At 45.0% G+C, this 13,268-nt stretch overlaps 3 protein-coding genes across 3 annotated transcripts; 1 reads left to right on the plus strand and 2 right to left on the minus strand.

Moving 5' to 3' along the window:
• Positions 1-1,985: 1,985 nt before the first annotated feature.
• EDB91DRAFT_1249918 (uncharacterized protein) lies at positions 1,986-3,765 on the plus strand (the record flags this gene model as incomplete). Its single annotated transcript, XM_041323154.1, has 9 exons — positions 1,986-2,221; positions 2,271-2,350; positions 2,415-2,543; positions 2,598-2,632; positions 2,690-2,879; positions 2,934-3,008; positions 3,060-3,352; positions 3,408-3,554; positions 3,601-3,765. 9 exons carry the CDS (start codon positions 1,986-1,988, stop codon positions 3,763-3,765), a joined length of 1,350 nt encoding a protein of 449 aa, XP_041175659.1.
• Positions 3,766-6,282: 2,517 nt separating this feature from the next.
• On the minus strand, positions 6,283-8,149 carry EDB91DRAFT_1055558 (uncharacterized protein; the record flags this gene model as incomplete). Its single annotated transcript, XM_041313930.1, has 6 exons — positions 6,283-6,642; positions 7,177-7,218; positions 7,435-7,514; positions 7,578-7,761; positions 7,811-8,013; positions 8,068-8,149. Coding segments are annotated over 6 exons (951 nt in total), but the record flags the coding sequence as incomplete, so codon positions are not given.
• A 2,184-nt stretch (positions 8,150-10,333) lies between these two features.
• EDB91DRAFT_1238019 (uncharacterized protein) lies at positions 10,334-13,038 on the minus strand (the record flags this gene model as incomplete). Its single annotated transcript, XM_041321656.1, has 11 exons — positions 10,334-10,449; positions 10,525-10,648; positions 10,720-11,009; positions 11,061-11,335; positions 11,423-11,484; positions 11,521-11,599; positions 11,642-12,019; positions 12,073-12,224; positions 12,251-12,637; positions 12,682-12,805; positions 12,965-13,038. 11 exons carry the CDS (start codon positions 13,036-13,038, stop codon positions 10,334-10,336), a joined length of 2,061 nt encoding a protein of 686 aa, XP_041175661.1.
• Positions 13,039-13,268: the final 230 nt, after the last annotated feature.

Below are 13,268 nucleotides of genomic sequence, written 5' to 3' on the forward strand. Positions count from 1 at the left end.
ATTATAGTTCCGCTTTTCGGATCCCTGGTAATCCCTATACCCTAGCGAGTCTGATCCGTTGCGTACATACTTTTCTCCGAGCCTCATTCTTGTATGTCTCAGTCATCCCATTGTAATCCTGTACACTCAGCACATAGCCTTCTGCTATGCTATGCTCCTTACTTAGAGTATATGAACCTATGTACCTTTATCTGTAGATACTCAGTCTAAATATTACCTTTTCTAAGCCCTGCTCTTCTGTTCTTTGACTTGGGCCTGATCCTAGTCAACTCCTGATAGCCGGCCTAGGGGATTGACTCCCTAGGTCAGCCACCCTCCAGTTCCTCCGTTCCTCCGTTCTCGTTCTCCGTTCCTCGTTACCTCCGTTCCTTCCGTTCCTCCGTTCCTCCGTTCCTCCGTCCTCCGTCCCCGTTCCTCCGTTCCTCCGTTCCTCCCGTTCCTCCGTTCCTCCGTTCCTCCGTTCCTCCGTTCCTCCGTTCCTCCGTCCTCCGTTCCTCCGTTCCTCCGTTCCTCGTTCCTCCGTTCCTCCGTTCCTCCGTTCCTCCCGTTCCTCCGTTCCTCCGTTCCTCCGTCCTCCGTCCTCCGTTCCTCCGTTCCTCGTCATCCGTTCCTAAGTTCCTCCGTTCCTACGTTCACTCCGTTCCTCCGTTCCTCCGTTCCCTCCCACTCTTCTGACTCCCCGTGCATCAGGAACTAGACCCCCGCACTCTCGCATTCCGTCCCCTCCGTTCCACTCTGCTTCGGACTTCGTCCAAGCAGTTCCCCTCTGCTCCGCTTCTACTGTTGGTTCTGACCGCAGTAGTATTCCGCTTCCTTCCTGTCGGGTGGAACAACCCCCACCCGACTTTCCCGTGCTCACCTAGTAGTCTGTCGGTCCTCCTTCGGAGGACCCCCATTCTGACGTCCTGTCAGAACACATAGAATTCGTGTCGGACTACATCCCGAAATTAGGGGCATGTACTCGGGTAAGGGGCGCAGCATACGAGCTGAAGCCAAGCCCCTCAGACTCCGCTTTACCCCTGAGCACGGTCTTAACACGTGACTGCAAAGTCAATGTCACAGGGTACTGATCACCACTCTTGAAGAAACTTACAACATTTGCAGAAGCTATGGAATGGTTCATTATCAAGGGTGGTAGGGCGGTTAGGGAGAACAACACCGCTGTCACTATGGAACTTGCACTGCAGCCCTCATCCTCTCAAGTGTTGCCAACCACACTAATCAAGAAGACCCAATGAGTTGCACTGCAGCCCTCATCATCTCAAGTTTTGCCAACCACACCAATCAAGAAGACCTGATGAGAGCATTTGAACACATCCCTAGGCGATTCTGCACCTCCACATTAGTGATTTTGAGCTAGTCATAGTTCTCATTGACACTTCTTAGTGATGATAGATTCCCCATCATTAAGTTCTTCTCTGTCTTCTCTGTCGATCTCTCCAGCCACTGGTTCACCTGGACACCATCAGGGATATCAGGCAACATCAGAACACCCGCAACCAACTACCTGGCAGCTACCAGAACACTCGCAACCAACTACCTGGCGGCTACCAGATCATCCACAAATACAATCTAGCAATTGGTCTCCCATCTATAGCTATATCCACGAGTTTTCTGGCATTCAGCGTGCTATCCCTCACCCGCTACCCCTGGACTCTACCCCCCTTCCGTCATTTGGATTCCTTGTGGACAATTATCTCCAAGCACATGGCTACACTATGCGTGCTCTGTTTCATGTTCAGCATGCTGTTCATACCAGTGATTCACAGGAACATTTTTCTTGCACACTCCCTCTTCAAGGCATGCCCGTTATGGAGGCAACATTCTTGTGGAATCTGATGTCTATGGATGCAGACTATAATGATGGACCTCTTGAAACGTAATGGAGCAATCACATGGGCCCTTAGCGCAATTATTTTGGCTGTTGGCTGTTTGTTTTCACTTCTCATTCTGTTACTTCATGCATACTACTACCTGCATTTACTATGGCCAATACTCTCTCTCCTTCTGACCTTAAGCGCTATGCTAAAGAAATGCGAAAGTTGTCAACACAAAGGGTCCAGAAACCTTGGCATCGTAGTTCCTGTCCTCATGTTAAACGTAGTGCAGCTGAAAAATCAGCTGCCAGAAAGTGGTGCAAGGAATTTCATACTGAGTATTCAGCTGCACTTGCTGCAGCACAAGACATCATATGGGAACAAGCCATACAATTACGTGAAAAGTTTGGCTGTCACTCAGTTGACTACTACTATGAAACAATTATGCAACAGTCATGCAAAATGGTTAACAAATGTCCAGCAACTCTGCTGGAATGCATTTGTCCGACAGGAGGTGAAGTGTGCTAATGACGGTAAGTCAGCTTGCAGCTTGCTATGCATGGGAAGTCAAGTCATCTGACCTATGATGAATCTTAGTGCTTCCACCTGGTACTGAGTGTCAGAAGGCCCCTGCAATGATGAAGGACTTGTCGGAACGCTGGAAGGACATGTTGAAGGATGAACATGAAGCCATAATGGAGGATGCTGTTGGAGACCTTAATGATCGTTGAGAAATGAAGGAGCTATCTCAGTGAAATATTGCAGTAAACTCTTTTCAAGATGGTAAACGAACATTAGCTTCCATTGATCGCAAGGTTTGAACATCAAATCTTGCACCAACTGCACATCTGACTCATTCTTTAAAATTTTAGCTTGCTGCTTTAAATGCACGGACAGGCATGAAGATAATTATGCTTGCTGTGCACTCAGATGTTGACCACTTTAACCAACCACATGTATTTCATACTGAACGTGCTCATGACTTCTTCACTGCATGTTTGAAATCTTTGGTTCATGATTTTGCCTTTAGACTGGAGGGTTTTTGTGTTGCAGGTGTGCAAGGTCAGCTTAATCTTATTCTACAGGCATTATTCAAGACTAATATGAGTGTTCTAGGTCTAGCCAAAACACACATCAAGGAGGTCATACAGTTAAAGAGGCAGATAAGCGAGTTAGTCTTGCAAAAACTTCGTTAGTTTTTCATTATGTTGCCTGTATGTGGTGGACTGATTTTCTACTTAGAGACCGTTGCTGCACTGCAGAAGGTTTCACAAATGTACTATCAAAACTTTGACACTAACGTCACTGCACAGTACCGCATCATTATTGAGAATTGGCTGCTGGCAAAATTCTGGGCCCCCAGTGATATTAGCTCACACAATGAGCTGTCAGTCCTTTACTGTGCTTGGGAATCTGATGCTACTCAATTCCGCTGCCTCACTGACACTGAATTCGAACTCTGGGAGGAGGATCAGTTCCAGGCAGCATTGGTGCGACAGAACGAAGCTACTGTGGAGGGCACTCAACTAAGTGAGGTAAGTTTTAATACTCATTTAAAATGCAATTTCTGATATGTAGAGCTCACCCAAGCACCCTCTCGAGTCATCACCAGTCACTACAGACACTGTGCACCCCAACAACACTGACCCACAGACTCAACCACAGCTGGATGCTAACCCTCGTCCTTCTGGCTCCTCTCAACCTTGTGGACGCAAACGCAAGGCTCCATCTGCAGAGGTCCTGAACACTGTTCTCAAGCAACGGTGATAGTGTCCCTGTGCAGAAAAAGGCTCGGAAAGAGAGATCTGACAAAGGGAAGGCATGTGGACCACGGAAAAAGGTTCCCACTGACGTCCCGCAAGAGTCTGAGGTTCCTCCTGTTGTCAATTCTCCTCCTCTCACAACTGCAGCCCATGCCACAGGTGCTCCTCCTGCATCTGCAGAGTGATTTTTGTGCCAAGGACCATCATATTTTGCCCTTGCTGCCTGATACTTAGCCGTTTTTCCATGTTATGTTAATTACTATGTATTTTCATGTGCAGTGCCCTACATTGAAAATATACAGGTGTGATAAACATAGTGGCAAGACAAAGTGAAAGAAATGGCTGAGAAACAAGGGAGTTATTGAGCTCGTTGTGGATGACGATGAGTACGAAGGTTTCAGATGTTGCCAGCAATGACGAACAGCAGTTGCGTGACATTGTTGTCGTTTTGGGTATGTTTTGTTGTCATACTTGGCAGCAAAGGATTGGTTTCACGGTGTGGGGAATTCCCCCACTGTAGGCATAAAACCCCGTCCTTTCCACATTGTCTCACATCAGTTCCACATATTCTGCACATTTTCCATATTCTGCACGTTCCGCATTTCCCGCACATCGTCCGATGGGTTCCGCATTCCCGCGCATCCTTCAGAACCCGCCCGCACTATCCGATATTCCTGCGCATTGTCGGACAACCTTCGCATGTCCTGTCCCAATCCTTCCAGGTCCATTGGTACGCTGTATCTCTCTTCCTGTTGTTCCTAACATTATCCGGATCAAATTGACACATGCCCTTATGGCACGGACCCCTATTCCGGAGTATTGTGCCCATGTGCACTGCCTGCCTTCACTTCCGCTTCCTGAGAACTTACTACCTGTACCTCAGTGTTCCTTGAAAATAATCTTCCCTTTAAGTAGTGGTACTCAGGGCTTGGGGGTTTTTATTGAATCCCATCTTTTACCTTCCCACTTGTCCTTCACCTTACTAGAGGACCACTTTGACTTATGCCCACTATCAATCTAACCTCATGATATACTTCCTTCGACTTTGCCTGTGAGTTCCGATGAATCAGTACGTTCCGCGCTTTATCTGTTTGAGTTCTGTTTCATTCCTTTCCATTCTGCTTGAGTTCCGCTCAGGTTCCGCTTGTTCTGCATGAGTTCCGCTTGTTCTGCTTGTTCCGCATTTTTGCGGATCCTCATCCTACTTGCGGTAGGGTTGAATAGGGTCGCTTAGACAGAGATTAGCCCTCCCCAGTAGCAATCCCCTTTAGGGTCGAACGTGCTTGTTGTCAAGTGAGGCAGCAGGCAGCAAAGACCCAACTGTGTAGTAGATCAATTTCTCTCCACTGCACTTGTTGTACCCACAACGGTAGACTAAGTCCTTGTTTTTCTGAAGGTAAGATAAAAGCATTTATTGGGGTAATTACTGGCAGTATAGGGATACAAGGCCTTCTGAGCTTATTAGCTTGTCATACCATACTGGGAATGACAAGCTAATAAGGTCTGGATCATGTGATGTTGAGGTGCACTAGTCAAATCAAAAAATCAGTCAGTCAGATTTTGTCTGATATCAGACAGGTCACTTCTGAAATCAGATCAATGTCAGCACCTATGTTTCCCACATTACCTAGTTAGTCAACTGGCCCTATGGTAATCTTAGTAACACTTAATAAAGCCTAAACTCGTTTATATGGAGCACCGCTGGTGCACACCAGCGGTGCTATAGCCCTTTACTTGTATTCTTTTCATAGGGAGCACTGTGGGTGCTGGTTACTTCATCACCTGTTTTGGCAACTCTGCCACCTCCCATAACAGGCACAACACTACCACCTGTCTGCTCGTCATCAACAACAGCGAGCTCATTACATATGGTCAAAATACCATGGCCTGTCTGCTATTTCTTCATATTATTAAGTATAGTGTAATATATAAGCCTTATACTGCTTTTTTACTGAATTATTCAATGTTCTCATATGTTTTTTTTTGTTGTGAACATATATATTGAGATGAACTATTCTACAACATGTTGAGTGTAAGCTAGACATTTTCCTGGTCTGATTCAACCACAGCCTTGCTCTTTTTCCCCCACCAGAGCCCCTTCCCAGTGCGCTGGCCATGTTTCTCACTTGAGTCAGGTTGCAACTGCTGGGCTTTTTCTGTGAGCTTGTGAGCACGTTTAGGGCGTTGTTCATGTGATAGAACAGTGTCGGTCAAAGTGCACTTGTGCTTGTGATTCATCATGGAGATAAGGGCATCCCCATTAGTTGCACCCAATGTCACAAAAGGTTGTGACTGGGGACCTAGCGTGTGGAGTTCGAGATGAGTCAGCGTACAGTCTGAATTGTTGACAGGGAGGTGAGGTGGGGAAGGTGATATGAGGCGCTGCACAGTGTCAGTTGTACTAGAAGCTGCAGAGGGTTGAAGTGAGCATTCATTCATTAGGCGGTTCTATTAGACTTACTGTGAGTGCAAAGAGCGGGATCCAACATATCATCTGTAAATGTGGAGACACGGGTGGGTTCATCGAAGGTACTACCAGTGGGTATTGTAGATGGAGAGTTGTTGACATCAGGCTCATGATTGCCATCTCCAGTGAAAGAGTTGTCATGAGAAAAATCATTCACATCAACATTACACAACACAGTAGACAATTCGTTCTCAGAGTCAGATGCAGGTGGAAGTGAAGTCAGGGGAGTAAAATTCTAGTCCGAGGAATGCGTAAGCGAAAGATTGATGGAGGTAGACTCTGCAGTTGAAGGTGAAGATGGGGTCAAGTCAGTTTCAGCAGATGGTTGGACTACATCAGGCAATGAGTTGCAGGTTGGTTCAATGGGCATGGGAGGCTCAACCTTGGGGGTAAGCTTCTCTCCATTCTTTGCACATTGTAAATGATCTTCAAGCTCTTCACTTGAGATAGGAATAAAACGGCACATGCCACTTCCAATGGCATCCGCAAGATTCTCAAGGCTCTCTATACTGCCCTTTAAATCTGATGGATTTGCCCACTGCAGGTGAGTCCAACCAATGAGCTTGACCTGATAACAGTGGACAAGGTTATGATACTACGTGAATTCCATTGTTGTGGAGAGATTATTGTTACAGTAACATGAACATTGTGCGTCATTTCATTCTTCAGACTCGTCTAGACCTGGACCATGGTTATGATCCTATTTCTATCTCTTTTCTTTTTGATCTTGTTGTTCTGAAACACGAGAAGCTCTTGCTTCTACCCCTAGATCATAGAAGCCATGGCTTCTTCTGAACCCTATGCCCTACCCACTGTATCGTTTCTCTCATTGATAGGGATTCCCCATGCCCTTTGCCCTTACCATTCAACTGGTACTTCTTACCCTTTCTTACCTATGACTCATACATGCCCTCAACCCTTACTGCTGCTTCGGTACTACCTCCACTTACCCTGTACCCTTACCGCTCAACTGGTATCTCACTTTACATATATATATCACTTCTCTTGTAGACAGATTTTCTAACTTGAATCTACTTGGATCTCATCTGATACTTGTCATTGGGTCTGAACTTCTCTTGTCTAAGAGAACTCCCTCTGTACACAGAACCATCTTCTCTTGAGACGATACTCTTGAGTTGAACTCCATCTCTTGGATCATATCCTTGAGAAACTCCAATTGACTCTACGCAAGTAAGGGTCTCAACCTTTACTCAGACTTAGTGCAGAAAAGCTTCTTGCTGGGCTAGCGCCAAAGGCCACACTTCAAACACTCCTTGCGGGTTTAGCGCCACCGGATCTCATCCAAGAGGTTTCACATAACAGTTGTTAGTTACCTCGCCTGTATTTTTTTTGTTAGCACAATTTATGAATGTAATCAATATAAAACCTTACATAGTGAGGCACAAAGGCCCATTCTGATAGCTGTTTTAGCCTTAGACACATGATCATGGTGATTGGTGGATGTGTCTAGATGGGCATTAGAAAACATTGTACCATGGTAATATACTCACTCACTCAAGAGTAAACCACTGGCAAGTATAGTACTCTCGAAGTCAGTAGCCAACTGAGCAACATCCTTGTGCAAGTACAAGTGAACAAATTGCTCGGCTGTAGGACTGGTAAAAAATGCTTTGGGAGCCATGGTAAAATCTGAAATGTCTTGGACCATGAAGACTATCACTTCAGTACCAACATGCAGCCTGAGAGCCTCGAGCTAAACATATAAGACTAAGTATCTAACAATACAATTGAATATGACTCACCTCTTCTTTGATGTACTGAAAACTACGACCACATTCAGCAGCACATGTCCGAGCAGTTATGTTTGGAGGACGGTTACTAGCTCCTTTCTTGAGGGCGTTGAACTCAGCTACAAGCTTTGCCTTCTCTGCATCTGTGAGGTCACGGTATTCTGCAGTGTGTTGGACTAAGTCTGCAACATTAGACTTGTCATTGAAGTCCTTGCCTGCCCCGTGTCTTGTCAGTGTTGTGAGGATTATATTAGAAACACGTAGCCTACCTTTGTTACTCTTCAGACCTTTGAAGTGCATAAAGGCATGCCATGCACTCGTCTTGTAGTGTTTGTGCTGGTGAATCGTCGAGCCAAGTGAAAAGTGTTCAACATACTAACAGCATGGCTGTTTGAACTTTGATGCCAATTCAGTGGCCTTTGCATTAATGTAGTTGAGAATGGCTTGAATTTCTTGTTCTTCATCAAGGCACTTGGTGCGCCTGCATTTCGTTAACTACTGATGTACTTCCTTAGACATCTTAACCTGGGGTTGACGTATATGAGAGATGAGTTGATGAGGGTTGTAGGACTGGTTCATCATAAATTTGACAGCATTGAGTTCAAACAAATGAGAGGGGGAGTATGAGCCTGCATAGCAATCCTAGTATGAAAATATATACAGGATCAACCTCCAAACCAAATGCAAATTACAAAATTGAGACCTGGCAATCTTTCAACATGGCATCCACAATAACCTCCGCATCTTCTTGAGAAACATTAGCCTCCTCCTGCAATTTGACAACCCACCTCTTCACCAAGTGCTGATCACAGATCTGGTGACAAACAAGGTGGAAGGTGTCTGGATATCCCAGGCTTTCCAAGATAGTCATAGTCTTGCTGCCAAAAGGGATGATGACTGAATTATTGGATGATGGGGCCAAAGATGCCTGATGGGTAATACAACTCGGGGACATAGATTCCAACATATTGGTGGGTAGAGTTGCCAATGGTACCGCTTGAACACCCTTACACTTCTGGTTTGAGAATGTAACACGAGGATAAGACCATGGTGAAGATGGGTGAGTGTCGGAGTCACTCGAAGACTCAACCATGGTGACATGAGTACCCTATGCAGAGCATTAGTGATTTCATTATAAAAAAATTCCTTCTTACCTTGTTTGTTCCCTGAAGCGAGTGCACTTTGGAGTTTTTCATTGGCGTAATGGGTGCCACATTGGCGGTGACATTAGCACAAATATTGACAGCGCTGTCACTGGCATGATTGCCAGAGCTCTGTACACCAACCTGAGATGCCACCAACGTAATTTGACTATCATAGTGTGGAATGTAAGATAAGATATTCAAGTTGGTTGATAGAAGGACCTCCAGTGAGCAATCTGGGTGGCCTGGAAGGACAAAGTGCAAAGATGATGGTGTGATTGGAGGTGGAATAAGCGGCAATAGGCTAGTCTCTGCCCTGCCTTTGCCTTTAGTAGGAGTTTGCAAACTTCCTGCTCTCCATCCTTTATTAGTACAGGAAAATGCAAAGCTTTGAGCCAGAGGAGTTGCATATTTTGCAAGGAAGAGTTGAGTGATCTCTGTGACCATGGGATGTAGCTTATGGTGCTCAAGAAGGACTTTGGGGTTAATGTAGATATTGGCCTTGAGAGATTTGGGAACGATGGGCATATTTGGAGGTGTGGCACCTGGATGATGCATGACAATGGTTGAACCACCTGTCAGTCGGTCGAGGACGGTGCACTACATATAGGATCAATATGTGCATAGTGTGCCTAATTAAATACTCACTAAATCAAATATATGAGCCATGATTGTCTCAACATGTGTAGTGCATGCCCGCCAATTTTGCATCTTCTCTTCTGAAGATGCCTTTTGATATTTGCTGGTGCCCGTTAGGTAGTGGTCTGTAGTCACAGTGTAGAATCTGTCTTCATCATACTGTAGGTGTTTTCCATCATCATGAAATCTGTGCGCAAGCATTGTTAAGATTGCTGATGGCCATTGTTCACCGAGTCCTGTAATTCCAGATAGACTTGGAGGTACAGGAATCATAGTTAGTGTTTCCTCCAAACCAGTCACAGAAGGTGATCTGTGCAATTGAGTCGAAACTGAAGTACTGGCTTGAGATGACATGATGAGTGTGTAGAGTAGAAATTGTGCCAAGGCTCATCAGTTTATGTAGGTGATGCACCATTACACACATAATTAATAGTGCATGCAACACAAGTAATACTACTCATGGATCAACTTGTGTGAGAGTCATGCTGCAGTGCACACTGCACAAGTCATGCATTTAATTATCACTAGGTACATGCTACTGCAACCTTAAAGAAAAGATGGCGCTGCAAGTTAAATATTGTATCTTTCGTATCTTCGAAGCAACCAACACATATCAAGTCCCATGTCAAGTCTAAGACCACCGAGCTAAGGGTGATTCTTGCTTTGAGATCTATAACCTTGAAGCTAGTTGACACACAATAAAGCAAAGCGCAATTATATCCATGGAGATTCGATAACAAAACTAAAACTAAAACTATGTGGCTATTTCTAAGTCTATGAGATGATGATCAAGTCCTTCGATATAGTCGTGTATCTGCTCGAGTTGCTGCTCTGCCAAGTCCTGGCCATCATTGTGGCCCTCACCCTCACCTATTTCCTCCCCCAATGTAGGCCAATACTCCAAAGGTGGGGACTGGGGAGGCACAATACGACCCTCATGCACACCAGCGCTCATAGGCCCAGTGTACCCTTGGAGGCGCAGAATTTGGTTGATATGGACCAAGTGGCATGTATTAACAGCTTGCAGGTGTGCCCAACAACAACACAATTCAGACACCAGTGGTGGATTCTCCATTGTAAGGTGGGAGATGGCAAGAGGATAGTCGCATAATCACGGATTCTTGTAAGTAAATGTCCAACCTTAACGTTAAGCCAACAAATTTCTTCATTAGCATGCTGTTGCTCGAAGTATTGAGTGGAGGCATGACAGTATGCAGGATTCGCCCAATGTTTGGCTTGAACCACGCCATCTGTTTCACAGAGTAGGTCAAATTCGGCTAGAATAGAGTATTTGACAATTTGTTCCCACTGCAGCGAGGGACAAGGAGGGTCCAATTGTGCAGCACACTTATTGTACCTTTGTAGAGCATTGCAGATGGCATTTGCACGACTCTTGAGCGCAGTCGAGATCTGGGTGCGCAGTTTGTAGCCTAATATAAATATAAATAGTGAGAAATTCAGAGGTTGAATCAAAAGCGTACCTAGTTCACTCATCTGCAATTTTGTCAACTCAAGTAGACGCATAACTACCAAACGCTCCACAACATCAACTGCCTTGTGATAAAGATGGTGCGTGATGCGTGATTGTGCCTTCATGCGCTCAGGGTGGTCTTCTCCCCATTGCATGTCCAATGCCATCTGCCGTTTGTAATCCATGACAACTTCGAGCTTCTGATCACACTTGTTAGCAATGTGAGTGTGGCGCCGGTGTATGATTCCAGCATCTTTTGCTGAAAAAATTGGGCGCAGATCAAGCCTGCTAAACTCTACACATGCTGCTTCATAACTGGCCCTGTTGTACATAATTAAGTTTCCCATCGTGTAGAAATAGACAGACACTTACTGGGCCTCCTCATACTCATTCAAAGCTTTGACATAGTCTACTTCAGTGTTAGTCTCATCTTTCTTGCATGCCAGACATTTGTAGCCTCAGCGTGTGACACTCAGAAATTGACTATGAAACTCGTAGTCATTGAGATAAGGTTTAGCGCTTGAACATAATTGTGATAGATGAAATCCGCTAGATATTCATTAGCCAAGTGTCCTTCCCACAATGAATGACTTACATAGCGCAGCATATTGATCCATATCTTGGAAGAGAAAATGCTCGTCAAGTGCTTGATGACGATGGAAGTCCGTCACATTGCATATATTACTGGCCAGAGCATTTGAGCCTGAAAAAACTCGCTTGCAAGTTTCAAAGTCCTCTTTGCCAGCACCAACTTTGTACTTCAAGTGGTGTTCTACTTGGTAGAGGTGGTTGTGAGTATGTCCATGAAATGCAGGAACTACTCCCTGAAGGTTTAGTTGCTTGGCATCATCTGCTAGTGAGCTCCACATAACAATTTTTTCAAATGCACACTTAATATCATAGCCATATAGGATATTATCATCAAAAATGTCCATGAGTTTCCTGATGCTGGCAATCAGATATTTCATCCTGCATAAGTTGTTACCAAACAGATAGACAGCAAAGACAAAAAAAAGACAAACAGCTCCCTGCTTCGCACCATATCACATATCATGAGTAAGAACCCATGCCGACACACAGCAATAAAGATGCCAGACCTCTTGAAGATGGCAAACATCTTTTTATGAGACTCTGGGGCAGCATTTCGCCAGCGATCAATGCAGACAGTGCTCGGCTCCAATGCGAGTCAGGTTCATCTACCCAAGGGTCATCTGGATTTCGTGGGACACATTGGTTTTGCGTGTGATGCACATGCTGAACCTCATCCTTGAATTGATCTACATAAGTTTCAGTGAGCCAAATTGAAGATAAGCCACATCTTGGGTCACAGCGCTCGTTGCCACTGCATATGGCTGGATCAACAAGCTTCACAGAGTTATTACCATCAAGGGCGCATAGGACTGAATACTTGAGGGGTGGTTCACCCACCACCTTGTACTGACACGCAGGACATGAGTTAAGCATGCACCAATTTGGTGTATCATGACCGAGGGCAGTTTGAAGACGGTTTTCAATGTGCTGCTCAAGTTCAAGGTAAATGTCATAGGCAACTTGTAGCTGTTTGGCAAGTTGTCGCTGATAACACACCTAGTTTAGGTACATATTGGTTTTGATGAGAAGAATGGACTTACATTGTGAAGGAAGGCAAGCTTTTTTGCTTCTGCATTCATGCTGTAACATGGGCACACACGGTGGGTCTGACAAAAGACATCAAGGGTGCAAATTGTTATAGCAAGTGTAGGACGAAGGGGAGAACTGCCAATGCAGCCATATTGGAGTAAGGTAGCATTGATGAAAGGTGAGGCATGATTGAAAGTGCAGGTACTGCGATCTAGGCTACATGAAGTATACGAAATGCTGAGCTCAGAAACTTTGACTCACCAAAAATATCAATCACCTTGATTGAGAATGAACTATTGATGGCAGGGAAGGTGCTGTTGTTTGAGGATGGTGATGGTAGTGAAGAAGCACATCTGTAAGGTTATCATATTGGGTAGACCAATCAGCAAGCTGCTGGGCTACACAACCACTGTGATTGCGCAAGTTGAGGCATCTGCAATACGTTGAATTGAAGTGAGGATAATGAGAGAACAATATGGAGAGAGTGTTATGAATTCCTAATACGAACCATTTTTCATTTCTCAGTTTTCCTTCGGCTACTTCCAGTACCCAAACCAGTCACGTGACTCCTTACCCTGTCACACCTTCACCTCTTCAC

The sequence above is a fragment of the Suillus paluster genome (genome assembly GCF_016628075.1).
Source record: "Suillus paluster strain FC165 chromosome Unknown EDB91scaffold_38, whole genome shotgun sequence".
NCBI classification, from domain to species: domain Eukaryota; kingdom Fungi; phylum Basidiomycota; class Agaricomycetes; order Boletales; family Suillaceae; genus Suillus; species Suillus paluster.